At 43.8% G+C, this 14,393-nt stretch overlaps 2 protein-coding genes across 4 annotated transcripts in view; one reads left to right on the forward strand and one right to left on the reverse strand.

Annotated features, from left to right (window-relative positions):
• CTNNAL1 (catenin alpha like 1) overlaps positions 1–4,874 on the forward strand; it is a 58,095-nt gene extending 53,221 nt beyond the window's left edge. The window contains exons 15-19 of one of the 2 annotated variants that reach the window (XM_028737982.2): positions 1,389–1,437; positions 2,224–2,280; positions 2,431–2,550; positions 3,584–3,667; positions 4,028–4,874. In XM_028737982.2, coding sequence (XP_028593815.2) covers positions 1,389–1,437; positions 2,224–2,280; positions 2,431–2,550; positions 3,584–3,667; positions 4,028–4,198 — 481 coding nt within the window. In that variant the 3' untranslated portion in view covers positions 4,199–4,874. The remainder of the gene's footprint in view (positions 1–1,388; positions 1,438–2,223; positions 2,281–2,430; positions 2,551–3,583; positions 3,668–4,027) is intronic. The other variant, XM_028737985.2, reaches the window with a different exon arrangement.
• A 573-nt stretch (positions 4,875–5,447) lies between these two features.
• ABITRAM (actin binding transcription modulator) lies at positions 5,448–11,090 on the reverse strand. 2 transcript variants are annotated; one of them, XM_028737986.2, is made up of 6 exons: positions 10,964–11,090; positions 9,049–9,100; positions 8,370–8,499; positions 6,542–6,618; positions 6,397–6,466; positions 5,448–6,306 (listed from the first exon to the last, which is right to left on the reverse strand). In XM_028737986.2, exons 1-6 carry the CDS (start codon positions 11,019–11,021, stop codon positions 6,178–6,180), a joined length of 516 nt encoding a protein of 171 aa, XP_028593819.2. In that variant the 5' UTR covers positions 11,022–11,090; the 3' UTR covers positions 5,448–6,177. The 2 variants fall into 2 exon arrangements, with proteins under 2 accessions (XP_028593819.2, XP_077789512.1); XM_077933386.1 differs by lacking the exon at positions 10,964–11,090 and adding an exon at positions 10,299–10,380.
• Positions 11,091–14,393: the final 3,303 nt, after the last annotated feature.

The following is a 14,393-nucleotide window of genomic DNA, read 5'->3' on the forward strand; positions in this document are numbered from 1 at the left end:
GCGCAGCCTTCCTCTGGACCTCAGCTTGCTCTCTTGGAGAGCTAGCCACCATGGAGTAGGCTCGGGTCGGGCCTGGGCTTGACCACGTGTCCTTGCCTTCCCGGTGCTCTCCTACCTCTCCTCCTCAGTGGCAGCGGCAGCAGGGGCACAGCAAGGTCAGGGCTCCCCTCTTTTTCCTCCTTTGTTTTTCTCTGTCTCCCTTTTCCTTCTCCTCTCCTCCTTCTCACTACGTCAGCTCCGGGTCTTTTACTGGCCCCGGAAGGCCACTGGGCAGTTGGCTGGGTGGCCGGACACACTTGCTCCCAGCTCGATTTGGGTCACACGGGGGGGGGGGTGTCAGCGGTTCCCCCAGTTGATGCGCCGGGCGTCCCCGGTTCCCCCTCGGCAGCGGCAGTCTCAGCAGCCCGGAGCCAACCTGGTAGTGCAGTTGGCTCTGGCTGGCTTCAGGAGCTGCCCGCTGCCGTGACACCCGCCATTTTTCCTCGCCGGAACTCCCCATATGATGTGTCTTGTTTGTTGAACCAATCACGCAGCATTCATTCCCTACTAATAAATCCACAACACTTAAAATATAAATCCAAGGGCATTAAATGAAATCCAGGGATATTCCGGGGACGGATTTTGTCCGGGGCAGATTTGTAAAGCCGGGGACTGTCCCTGGGAAACGGGGACGTCTGGTAACTATAATCTAAGAGTCCCCCCCCCCTCTGCAGCATTGAAAGAGATCCCAGAAAGCTTGTCTTGCTGCCCCCCCCCCCCCCATCCCCACTTGTGTGTACTTGGTTTTGTATCCTGGGAAAGGCAGCCATCAGCAAAGTCTGAGAAGTGTCTGGCTGGCATTTTTAAGGTCACAGCTTTTTCCTCTTCTGAACACCAGCAAGACAGGAAAAGCTTATTTTTTTTATTAAAAAAAACCTCATTACACTGGCCTTCCATGTTTCACCCTTAGTTGAAATCTTACTTTGCACCTTCAAGTTAAGTAACCTGGATGTAGTTACAGCAGAGACAGCTCGTTCTCATGTCGTGAGGGATGTTTTGATAAAAAAAATCACTGTGCTCCTGTATCTTCAGCCAAAGCGATGCCCAGGTCTGGAGCAGAACCGAGAGATTGAGCTGTTCTCTCATTGGCAGAGCCTCTTCTGGGCCACTCAAGCACAGATAAGGAAACTCCAGAAGTTGTCAGACTTGCAACTCCAATCAGTCCCAGCCAGGAATAGTGAGAGTTGCAATCCAACACCTGAAGGACCACAAGTCGCCCACCTCTGCACAAAAATTTCAGCTTCTCTGCCCCAGCCCTCCAGAGCCCTAATCACAGGGCTTTGTAGATTAAACTGTCTTTAGTGTGTTGGAACTGTTACTATCATTATTTCTCTCTCTCTTTTCTTTAGAGGGGAAGGGCTGCTGAAAACCACCCAGGATTTATTTCAGCAGTCAGAGGTAATCAACAACCGAAAGAGTGTTTGAAAACTACTTTCAAGATGCTGTCAGCAAAATGTTTTAATTAATTCCTGGAACAACGTGAGGTTCTGTTAGCAAAAACACCGAGCAATTAAACCATGGGGCTTTTGGGTTGCCTAGTGAATATAGCACTTTTTGTCTAGGTTTATATTTTCCCTAAACCTTATTCCTCTTAGGTATCATTTATAGGTGGGGGAAATCTAATAAGTACATTTGTATGTATCTTGAGGGTTTTTTGTTTTTTAAAAAAAGGTTTTCCGTATATGTGAACTGTGTATTGATTGTAATTTTTGGAGCGGAGAAGAGAAGTGGGGCTTGCTTCATTCACCCCCCAGTTGATTTTTAATCTTTCCTCCCAGTTGTATTCTGGTGGGAGACAGTAAGAATATTGCTGTGTTGCCTCCCATATATATATCATTCAAACTATGGACATGTGATCCTGGATATACCCGTGCCTCCATTTCTCTTTCAGAGCAGGTCTTTTCGAGTCTGCAGGTCAGGATAGGCTACAAGGAAAAGGGAGGGGACTGCAGACAGCCAGTGGATGTATTATTAAATACTCTCTCTCTCTCTCTCTTACACCAGTGTATTTATTTTAAGTGAGCTGTCTCTCTTAAACAACAGTATTTTAAAGTGTATTCCTTTTGAGCCGCATTTGACTTGTTCAACAGGTTTCCAGGCCTGTTGTTGAGAGTAGGACCTCCTCTCATCTCTTGTGTTGATGTTTTTTAGGTTTGCATTTAACTTTCCCCCCTTCTGTCTTAGGCCTTTGCTGCAGAAGGACTTAAGCTCGCCTCGGCTCTCCTTGCGTTTTCTAATCAGGTACTGTACAAATTCCAAATATGAAAAGAAGTTGCGTTTAAAAATTTATGTTCTTGATGCATCCATGCCTGGTTTCTAGCCTTTCCCCCTTACATAAATTCCGTCGTGTTTAGCTCTCCTATCTTAGAGGCATCTATGTGTTCGTTTCAGCTGGAAGATGACGACAAGCCATTGGTTCTACAAGAGATTGACAAAATGGTCCCTGCGTATCAGCAGCTTCAGGTAACAGCCAAAACCCCGGTTCAGGGTAAAACTGCAACTTTCACAAAGGTAAGCTTCTTAATAAATTTTAAACAGTTTTGCCAAATGAACTTGCTCTTTCAATCTTCTCTCTTTTTTGTAGTCGAAGGAAGAAAACCTAGCGTTAGTCATGCCGAGAGTAGACTCAGTGAAATCAGTAAGCCTGCTTTGAGTATGACTAATGTTGAGGATCACACATATTATTTAGCTGTGTGTGTTGAATAGAGCAGGCAGAGGTTGTATGGTGCTATTATGTCGCTAAAATTAGCCAGGTCTCAACTTGGGAGGCCACTTTACAATTATACGGTGACGCTTAAAAACAAATCGTAGCCAAACAGGTCTTCTGGAAACAAATGTGGTGCTCCAAAAAGTTTCCTTGTTCCAACAAAGAAATAGGGGTCCCAGATTTTTAAAAAGCAAGGACAAATCTTGTTATGCTATCAGCACCTTGTAGAATGTATGCTCAGGCCTGTTTTAAAAGCATGTCTAATGTAATACAGATACCATGCTGAACCGGAATACAAATACCATGAATTGTCTTCTTTTTAAGCTCACTACAAAGTATTCAGCATATTGCTTGCTTCCCAACCCTAAAGAAAACAAAGATGCCTGTTTTCCTTTCTCAAAAGTAATTAATAAATGGTGGGCTGTCTTAAATTTGTGCATTTTTTAAAAGAGAGAGGTTACCTTTTTAAGGACTCTCCAAAAACAATACAAAAGTCACCTTTAAGGCATTGAAAAAATGTAACAGGTTCATTGCTTGAAAGCCAGACAGCTAGTTCTTTGATTAAAGCCTTTCAATCCAATTCAATCCTGCAAGAGAGCAGTTTAAGAGAGCTGGGACCATGCAAGTGTGCTATTGTATTCTTGTTCCTTTAATTAAGGCTTTTGCAGAACTTCCTACTGGATCATGCTCGTTATCCTTAAAAGGTGACGGTGGAGGGAAGAAATCGTAGTGGAGTTTGAGCCGCTAATAAATGCGTTTGATAAAAGTGCGAAAGCAATTTTCACAGGGGGCGTTTCGTGAACTCTTTTGTGATGCCCAGATTTACTCTGTCTTTAGGTGGACGCGTGCATTCACAAAGCAAAGTATATTCTCGATCTGCTGGCCCAGGTTCTTCCACTTAGCTGCAGGTTACTAAGAAAGGTGAGTTGGCACGCACACATCATCTAAACGTAGAGCCAGTGTCGTGTAGTGGTTAAGAGTGGTAGACTCGTAATCTGGGGAACTGGGTTCGCGTCTCCGCTCCTCCACATGCAGCTGCTGGGTGACCTTGGGCCAGTCACACTTCTCTGAAGTCTCTCAGCCTCACTCACCTCACAGAGTGTTTGTTGTGGGGGAGGAAGGGAAAGGAGTGTTTGTTGTGGGGGAGGAAGGGAAAGGAGAATGTTAGCCGCTTTGAGACTCCTGAAGGGGAGTGAAAGGCGGGATATCGGATCCAAATCCCAAATGAACCCATTTCTGGATGGAGCAACAACTTGTATTTATAAATTACGTTTATTGCAGCACAGAGGAGGAAATGACTATCTTAGAGCCCATCATCCCTGGAGAGAAAATGGCCTGCAGACCGTAGCAAGAGAAAGTGGTGGCCTGGCTGGAAGAACAGACTCCTTTGGGATAAAATCCTTGGAACAACACGTCGCATACCTCAGTGTTTTGGAGAACAAACCGTTCTAAGGCGCTTTTTGGGAACAAAAAGATTTCCATATGAGAGTTTGTACACTAAGCCTCTCCTAATTGCTTTCTTTTGAGAAAGGTGGAAACCAGGATAGAAAAAGCTCTTGTAACCTTTTCACATCTAATAGATGTCATGGTACTTGGCAGATAACAAAAGCAACACACAGCTTTAAATGGCTGCATATTTTTGTAAAATGAATACGTTTTTTGTTCACTATTAATATGTACCGCTATTTTTGTAATCCCGTGCATTTATGAATGTCTTACTCTACAACCCCAAAGATGCTGCTATAGATCTTTATGCACATGAACTGGATAGTCTTTTGATATGCTACGGGGGGGGGGGGTAAACTACTGGTATTTTGTCGTTTGTTTAACAGTCACCACTAAGGACCCTGGTCTGAAAATAGGTATTGTAGAAGAGTGTTTTTGAAAAGGAAGTAACGGATGGGACTAGAATCTATCCCCCTCCCTCCTAAAGTGACCTGCAAACAGGTTCTGTTGCCACAGATCCCACTTTTACCTTGAGAGGAGGAAGGGAAAGAGGCAGGCATAGTCTCTTTAGGGGCAAGATTTGGTCCCAATGTCTCCAAGCTGCTGATTTCTTCTGAAAGCATTTGTTAGTTACAAGAAAGCTTTAAGGATAAAAGCCTTCTGAAAACCTCACTCTTTTTTTTTTTTTTAAAAAAAGAACACCACCAAATTTACCAACTTACAAGGCTAAAAATAAAGATTTTCGTTAGTGCTAATGAAGCCAACTACGCTCACATACAGTAGAATTTGTGTCGTATGCTCTAAGCAATTTTATCAGAAATATCTCCCAGGGAGTTTAGGGAGATTTCCCTCCCTAGTGAGTGAGCTTAGGACCGCAGCTTTAAGTGTAAAATTTGATCCTTCAGTTTTAGGTAGCTAAGAAAGGTTATATAATTCCACTTGGAAGTAAATTGTAGCTGTTAAAACCAGTCACTACAAAGAGGGCATTACTTGTTTTGTAGAAACTAAACATTCTTCATTCTTGTTTGAGATGTATGTATGTATGTATGTATGTATGTTTGCTGTAGTTATTGAAGTGCTCTGGTCTGAAGTCTCGCTATTATTCAACCCCTTATTTAGAGTCCTGCAAACCTGAGAAACTTAGGCAATGACTGATGTGGCTGTGGTTAATTTCTCCTTTTTATTCTCTTACCTTAGGATAAAAATTAAGACTTTTAATGGCAAAAAGAGAATTCCCAATCTCATTTTACCCTGATGTGCAAAGTATGGAATAAGGGCTTCCCTGCCATTTATTTTCTGTCCTTATCACCTGCTTGCCTCTTTTCTTCTGCAACGCCAGTCCTGTCCCGAACTCTCAACGGAGGCAAAAAGCTGGTTGTGTAGAAAAGGGGCAAGTGAGGAGAAAGTTAAGCATCCCACTCAAATTACCATGTGACTGAAAAGGCCATATTAGCTAGTGAGTGTCTAGTCATTGCATTAGCTACCATCCGCAATATTTCGCTCAGGTGTACATTTGAACAATAAACTCTTCCAAATAACAAACTTGTTAATGGTAGATAGATGCCACTCTGTCAAAATTTAGTCTTCACTTATTAAAGTAGAGGGTGAACTGATAAACTATAGGTAAACAAAACTTCTGTTGATACTGGAAACACGGTTGTATTTTGGCATTCCCCCTTTAAATGCCACAGTCAAAGTTAAGTTCTCTTGAAGTTCCACTGATATCACTGGAGATTTAAGTACTAAGTTGACGTTAATAAAAGAACCTTCACAGTGCTTTTTTTAAAAAATGCTTGCTTGCGCTGAAAAAGAACAAATTCTCAGACCTGTTGCTATTTGAAACTCAAAGCGTTTTTATTCAGTTCTCCTTCCCACGTTAAGTACGAAAGCGGTGATGTCACTTTATTGTGGGGTATACTGGAAGCAGTCTCGCTCAGTTCATGCGTCTGCTAGTAAAATGATGAGTTCTCATTCTGTGCATCTTATCAAGAAACGGAATTAAAGCGTTTTGACAAAACATCTTCGTATTCTTTCCGCGTCAAAAGTCCCTGAGTTACGCTTTTACTTTCTTCAAACTTCGGCAACACAACTGCTATGTACCCATCTGTGGAAGGCTAGAGGGGGAAACATGAGAAGTGAGACAGAAAGTAAGAGAGAGAATGCAGAAGGAAGAGAAGGGCTAAGAGCTAGTTTAAAATTCTGACCTTGGCTTGCAGCAAAGGTGGACTGTCCAGAATGTTTTCGTTCACCTCTATCAATCTCCCTCTTATACAGCTGCAAAGAATTTCCAGTTTAGTAAACTCTCGAATGGTAGAAGCAACGCAAGGTAAACAAAACTCTCCTGCTTACCTATATATGGTATACTCTTCTCCATCTGAGCAGAAAATTCGGCACAAAGGGGAAAGTTCTGTTAGGAACTGAGCACCCTGGGGAGAAACAGAGGTTATACAAATTAAGACTCTGAGAAAAGGAAACTCTGCAATAGCCTGACAGCTTTCATTGCCAGCAGTAAAAGTCCAGGGACCTTGTTTTATTGTTCTGAACAAAAAACTTCTAAATTAAGCAAGATGCCTTTTCCTTCCTTAATGTGGACAAAACTGATAGGCATTAGATTCTGAATGCCAGGAAACACATGTTCAGAGCCAGGGTCCTTTACGAAACCCATTAGGCTGCCAGTATAAACTTACATCTATTGTAACCTGACATTAAGCCTTGGGGATGGGGAGGAATGATAGCATGATTTTTGCTGAGGACACCCTTCTCCTTCAGAGAAATGCTTACAGTGGTGCCCAAGTCAATTGACACCAGGATTAGAAATGGGGGGGGGGGGCGTCTTCTGTGGCCTCTGCAAGCAACTTGTGGTTCGCGGAGACAGTAGACAAAACAGCAATGGATGTGTCTCATTCCTTGTACAGTATGCTGCATTCTGGCTCCAGAGGTTCAGAGGTTTTCACACACACCCCTCTCAAGATAAGCAGAAGACATCACCACAATTCAAGGACAAAGTCTAGCCAGGCCAAAACAAGTGAAGTTGAAACAGAGCAGGACGGGTGGAGGATGTGGTTTGGAGAGGGTTTTGTGAGAAGATAGGGAGGTTTAGAGCAAGGGTAGGCAAATGGGACGCGGGTGGCGCTGTGGGTAAAAGCCTCAGCACCTAGGGCTTGCCGATCGAAAGGTTGGCGGTTCGAATCCCCGTGGCGGGGTGCGCTCCCGTTGTTCGGTCCCAGCGCCTGCCAACCTAGCAGTTTGAAAGCACCCCTGGGTGCAAGTAGATAAATAGGGACCGCTTACCAGCGGGAAGGTAAACGGTGTTTCCGTGTGCTGCGCTGGTGCTGGCTAGCCAGAGCAGCTTCGTCACGCTGGCCACGTGACCCGGAAGTTTCTCCGGACAGCGCTGGCCCCCGGCCTCTTGAGTGAGATGGGCGCACAACCCTAGAGTCTGTCAAGACTGGCCCGTACGGGCAGGGGTACCTTTACCTTTTTAGGCAAATTAAGGTCCGGGGGCGCAATCCAGCTCAATCGCCTTCTAAATCCGGCCCACAGACGATCCAGGAATCAGCGTATTTTTACATGATTAGAATGTGTCCTTTTATTTAAAATGCATCTCTGGGTTATTTGTGGGGCATAGGAATTCGTTCATTTTCTTCTTTTTTTCAAAATATAGTCCAGCCCCCACAAGGTCTGAGGGACAGTGGACCGGCCCCCTGCTGAAAAAGTTGGCTCTAGGCTCTAGGCCCTGACTTTGTTTCAGTAAACCTGAACTGGCATTTAGTAACTGGCAGCCTGGTCTCCCTCTTGTTCTCCTTCTAGCAAGAATATGGGAGGGAATTCAAGTATGATGGATCATACCGACAGGCAGAGACCCTCTTCTTAACGCAATCTAATCTCCCCTAAGTCACAAGAGGAAGCAAGCCGCGCAGGTCACTAGGAAAAGAGGGAAGATGGGCTTCTTTCAAACAAAATAGCTTCATAAATACATTTGCCAACAATAGTCACATACTATTTTAGTCTATACCATGTTAACCCCTCTCTGTAAGTACCGATAACCCCCTTACAGATAACAATATTTTAAAAACTGTTCCTCCTCTAAGTCCAGCAGAATCGGTGTTTTTTTAAAAAAAGAATTCTTACTAGACAATCACACTAAAGCCAAGTTAAAAAATGGAATGAGACATACCCGTTTAGACTTCCCAGAAACTTTATTTTGCAGCCTGCTGCAGTTGGCACTGATCTGGTAACTAATCCTCTCAATAGATTTTCCTTTTTGAAGAAGAGGATGAGCCTCTGCGAGAGTGACAACACAGATTCTACAAGAAAAGAGGTTAGAACAATGAACTGCTTGGACTTCTCCTCTAGAGCCAACTGCTAGGGAAATTGCTGAATACAGTAAATTATATTGCTTTGGGAAGCCCCGCTTTATTATGGATGAATTACTTTGACGAAGCCAGAACAGTTTTCCAAAAGTACAAAAAATAACCAGTACAAAAATTAGGTAGGGAAACATTTTAAAGCTACAGGGTGTATCCAGCTAAATTAAGCTGCAAAAATTCTTATGTGTAGTAAACCTATCACTTCTGTTCATAAGAGCAAGTTTTTGCCCCAAAAGGCCTCAGTCCAGCGCTGCCTGCGAATAAGTAAGTTAATGCACATCTTATTTAAAACAATACAACAGATCAATTGCACCATCCCTTATGTGCGCCTGACTGCAGCTAATCTCAACTGCCTCAATGTTGAGGCAAGAATCTCTTAATAAGTAAGAGCTATTGAGCAAATCCTGTGCTCACTTACTTGGAGTGACCCCCTGCCCACTGAACACAAAAGCAGTTCCAAGTTAACATGTAAATAAATGGGCTTACCTGTTAGAATGCTGCAATATGCAATGGTCCTCACACGGATTACCTTTGACATCTGTGGAGGAGGGATTAACCATCAAATAAATAACTTTCCAGACAAAAAAAACATGCAGAGATGAGGTTGGGTGAAATTAGTTGAAATTATGTAAACACACTTCTTGAGCCAAGAAGCTGACCATTTTTGTTTCTATAGCAGGGGAGGCAACAACAACAAGGAAGTGTGGAAAGGCTAAAGCCTGGTTGAGAGGGGATTAATTGCAAGAAATGCAGTTGCATACAGTTTTGCTACAAACCTTTTGCTTTTAATTTTATAAAACGTATAATTTATTAAAAAATGATTGTTAAAAAAAACAACAACCTCAAAGCGATTTACCAACGGTAAAACAGTAAAATCAAGAAAAATTCACAACCGAACTTTAAAACATAGAAAAGCTAAAACACTAAAACATTAAAATTGCTGCAACCTCGTAAGCATCTAGGTAGGCCCCAAAAGGAATGCTCTTAGCAGGTGCCAAAAAGTTCTTCAGTTCAATAAGCAGGGAGTTCCAAAGTGTAGGCACTGCCACACTAAAGTTCTTGCAAACACGGAATGGGCATTAGGCGTCTTATATTGTTTTTAATGCTGCAACCTGCCCTGGGATCAGTAACATAATGGGAATCATGGGATCACAATGTAAGTCTTCATTTCAGAGTAAAAGGGATTGGCCTTGGGAGAGGTGGGTCTGGATGAGGCCAGCCCAAGGCTATGTGCTGCTGCAGTTCCGAAATTACTATTCCTATTCACTAAATTTGTTAGCCGCTTTCTCTTGCCCGAGGCAACCCAAAATGACTTAGAAAATCAGAGAGTGAGTCAGTTACTACTGGACTAGTGTGCATATGTGTCTATGCATCCTGTAAAGCAGGGATGGAGGACTTTCAGTCCTCCAGATGTTGGGAGTGGAACTCTATCATATGGTGCGGCAGTGCCTGAACTTTGGAACTCCCTGCCTGTTGAGATGGAGCCAGGCATCTTTGCTGCATAGCCTTTTTGCTGCCTGCTTAAAAACACCCCCCCCCCCCCTTTAAGGCAATCCTATCCAGATGCTAAAGGACGTGGGTGGCGCTGTGGGTTAAACCACAGAGCCTAGGACTTGCCGATCAGAAGGTCGGCGGTTCGAATCCCCACGACAGGGTGAGCTTCCATTGCTCGGTCCCTGCTCCTGCCCACCTAGCAGTTCAAAAGCACGTCAAAGTGCAAGTAGATAAATAGGTACCGCTCCAGCGGGAAGGTAAACGGTGTTTCTGTGTGCTGCTCTGGTTTGCCAGAAGCAGCTTCATCATGCTGGCCACATGACCCGGAAGCTGTACGCCGGCTCCCTCGGCCAATAAAACGAGATGAGCGCTGCAACCCCAGAGTCAGCCACGATTGAACCTAATGGTCAGGGGTCCCTTTACCTTTTACCCAAGATGCTTCAATCGAGGAAGTTTTAATCTATTTTTGTATTTTAACTTTCCCACACTTTAAAGCAGGGCTTACCATTTTTTCTCGATTTTATTGTTTCATCTTTTTGCTTTGGAGAGGCTATCCCCCCCCCCCCCCAGTCAAGCGGGGTTACACAAATTTTAAATAAACCCCCACCAGCACCCCTTATCATGTCTGCAAATGCGACCCCCATCTCTGTTGCAAACCCTCCTTCGCGCTGGATCCATATTTTCTCTATTTGCAAACCGTTTGGTGTTTTGCTTTGTTTGCAATCAAGCGGGGTTTCATAAATTTTAATAAATAAAAATCCCACCAGCCCCAACCATGGCTGCAAATCCCCCATTTACGGTTGCAAATTCTGCCTTGGGCTGGAGTTGCAGCCCGGAGAAAAGGCCGCTCGGGGAGCCACCGACCCGAGACAGAGCTTCCGCGCCGCTTCTGCTGTTGCAACTTTACCGGGTTTGTACCAGCGGGTGAAGTAGCGCTCCGTCACGCCGGACGGCGCCGCCGCCATTGGCAAGAGCGCAAGGGAAACGAGCCCGTCCCGGACCTGCAGACACGGTCACCTTTAGGACCGCGCGGGCGTCGCGCGCCGAGGCGGCAGCGGAGGGGGCGGAGCCAAGGGCGGCAACCCGGAACCGCCTCGCGCCCGGTCATCCCCCCCCCCCCCCGGCAGAGATAGGAAAAAAGGATAGATCAGTGCATCCATAAGGAGGTTCCGGGTTCGCACCTGCCAGATTTCCCCATAGAGCTGAATTTATTTATTTTTTTAGATTGGGATTTTAGCGTCGCTGCGGTCAGGCGGAAGCTAGGCCAGACCCAAGCTAGTGGGAGGGGAAATAATAAACCTCCGGCAATGCTACATTTTTAACGCCAAATGCAGACCGTTCTGAATTGTGGCCGAGAAATAAATAGCTTACCAACAGCCTTGCAGTGCAGTCCGTTATCCGTATTGCAGGTTGACAGGTGAGGGCACTGAGGTTGATTTGCGTTTCTGACTTGGAAATGCAGCACAGAAACTCCTAGCTCTGATCCCTCCCAGGTTCAGAATTCAGTTGCGTCCAAAACTGCATTGCTCTCCGTTGACTGGCTGACATACAGGCGCGCTGCATTTTTTAAGTGCTCGAAAACTCAAAAAAATCACGAAATAAGAATCGAGGCTTGTGAGCAAAAACTTTGCTGCGTCCTTTGCGGGAGGATTGCGGTTGCTGCCCAAAATCACAGCAAACACTGGCTGGGTTCACTGGCCGCTTGACTTTTAGTTAAATATTTAAAATTCACATCTCTATCTTCCATCACTCCCTGTGGAACGCCCTCCCACCAGATGTCAAAGAGAACAACAACTAACAGACTTTTAGAAGACATCTGAAGGCAGCCCTGTTTAGGGAAGCTTTAAATGTTTGATGTATTACGGTATTTTAATATTTTTTTGGAAGTCGCCCAGAGTGGCTGGGGAAGCCCAGCCAGATGGGCAGGGTAGAAATAAATTATTATTAATTAATAATAATAAATAATAAATAATTAATAATATTATTATTATTCATCACTCCCTGGCCACCTCCCATCGATCAACCTAACCAACCAAGAGGCAGAGGGTTGTCGAGTTGCCTCCATTCTGTCAAGTGTTTAAACCAGTGGCGGATCCACTATGAAACTAATGAATGAAGCTTAAGTTTCAGGGCCTCTAATCGCAGCAGGGGACCCCCCCCCCCCCCCAGCGACTTTAGTCCACATTGCTTAAACGTTTTGGGTCTAGTAGACTCAATTTGAGTCGCACAACTCAATTTGATCTATGTTGTATATATTTCAACAATCCCAACGCTTGAGAGTCAGTAGCACAGATGTTGCAAAGGCATGGTGATCTGTTCTGGAACATAACCCCATTGAAGAAGGCAACTGGTTACCTAGACCTCATTGCTGGTTGTGAAGGGACCTACATTTTGGGGCCTTGAAGCTTGAACTGTCAAGGGGTTTAACCATAAAACTTCCCACATTCTAGTAACTTTCCACAAAGTATTATCACATGCAGAGGTTGGATGGCCACCTATCACGTATGCTTTATTGGAGTTTCTTGTATTGCAGGGGTTGAACTAGATGACACTCGATATCACTTCCAACTCTACAATGCCATGACCAAGATGACGTTTTCCTTTAATTTTTAAGTCTGCTGCGTGGTATCGTCCGCATTACAAGTCAGTGACGTTCACTTCTCAGCCAATGTGCACAGAAGTAGCTATTAGTCTGGGTTTCTCACTGAAGTGCCCCTGCTAAGAATGTGCAAGGATATCCTGTATCCTTCCCCAAGCTGGTGTCCTCCAGATATTCTGACTACAAGTCCCATCAGTTGTCCCATGGACTTTTCAGCGATTATGGGAATTGTAGTTCCAAAAAAATTTATGAACAGCAGCAGCTTGTGGGAGGCTTCTCTACACACTTTCCTGATTCATGGGCAAGTTGCAAATATCTGAACACAGATAGTCCGTGGCTCTAAAATGGGACTTCATGCTTAAAAATAAGGAACAGCTACATTGTTTCAGCAAAAACTATTTTAAAAAAAATCTATTATGGAATTAACGAGCTCAGACTAATTACTTAACATTCAGCCTCAGTAAGTAAAATATTCACCAGCTTCTAATATTACGAAAGTAATTCTAGAACATGGGAGAGCCCTTTCCTGACAAAGCAGGGTGGTGATGCCAGAAGCATTCAGCATGTGCGCATTCTTATTTATTAACGTATTACTTACCTCATTGGGGCGAATCTACATGAAGCATTTGTGCCTGAAAGTATGACAACTTGGAGTTAATGACACCTCTTGTGTGAAGCTTATTTCTCTTCTGAATCAGTGCTGTCAAATTTCCAGTTCTGAGGATAAGCTTCTAGATGTGACAAAATGTGAATCTAAGCAATAAAATATGTAGGCATGCATAAGGAAAATGCTCATGTATTTAAGTGGTATGCACACTGAGTGTGATTTATAATCACACAACACCTGGCAGTTATGTATTTTCTTTTCTAAAAACCTTGCAAAGATGTAGTGTCTCAGCACAGCTCTTCTGCAAGAAACTCTGAAACCTGTTCTCAAGCAGGCAACATGTTACTAGCCAAGGTAGATGACTTCCCCCTCCCCAATAAAATTATTTCTACTTTGACATTTGGCTTTAAAAGGCATTTCCCTGGAATTCCATCCTAAAATCTCCATGCGTAGGACATGGTTGAGCTACATTCTTGTGTAATCAACTGTTTCACAAGGTTCTCAAAGTTCTGTGTCCCCTTTTTGATTGGGTAATTAAATCAAAATATCCTCTTAGGTTTCTCTCCCTGCCCAAGAGCTGGTCTGAAAGGTTGTGTAACTTTGATAGCAGAAGTCAGGATGTTACCAGACAAAATGAACATCCCATCAGACTTTAAAAAAAAAAAAAAAAAAAGAGGCAGGAAGGAGATTCTTATGTAAAAGGAGTCTGGCAGTTAGGAAAAATTCCCTTCCTCAAATCCATCATCATACCCCTTCTTTATGATGTTCCCAATGTTGGATGTGCTGTTATTCAGATAGGAAGTACTGTGCAACTTTTCTTTTTACTCTTCCTGCCACCACACAAGAAGAGTTAGTACCCAAAAACTTGACTGAAGCAAGCAGCACTACATGTACAAATTAATAGCCAGTATGGTAGAGGTGGATTTAAATAGCAACTGTTAGTTGAATGAAGACAGGCTACTAGTTCTATAGATATACACCAATTTCATTATTTTGAACAGAAAACTATTTGACAAAACATCAATCATAGTGGGGTGGGAGCGCTCACCTGACTCAGGAGCCATAGCCAGGAAAGAGATTATAGCCCAAGATGTAGGAGACACCACCCTTTTCTAGACCAAAACAATCACT

This window comes from Podarcis muralis, chromosome 8 (assembly GCF_964188315.1).
Source record: "Podarcis muralis chromosome 8, rPodMur119.hap1.1, whole genome shotgun sequence".
Classification (NCBI taxonomy): domain Eukaryota; kingdom Metazoa; phylum Chordata; class Lepidosauria; order Squamata; family Lacertidae; genus Podarcis; species Podarcis muralis.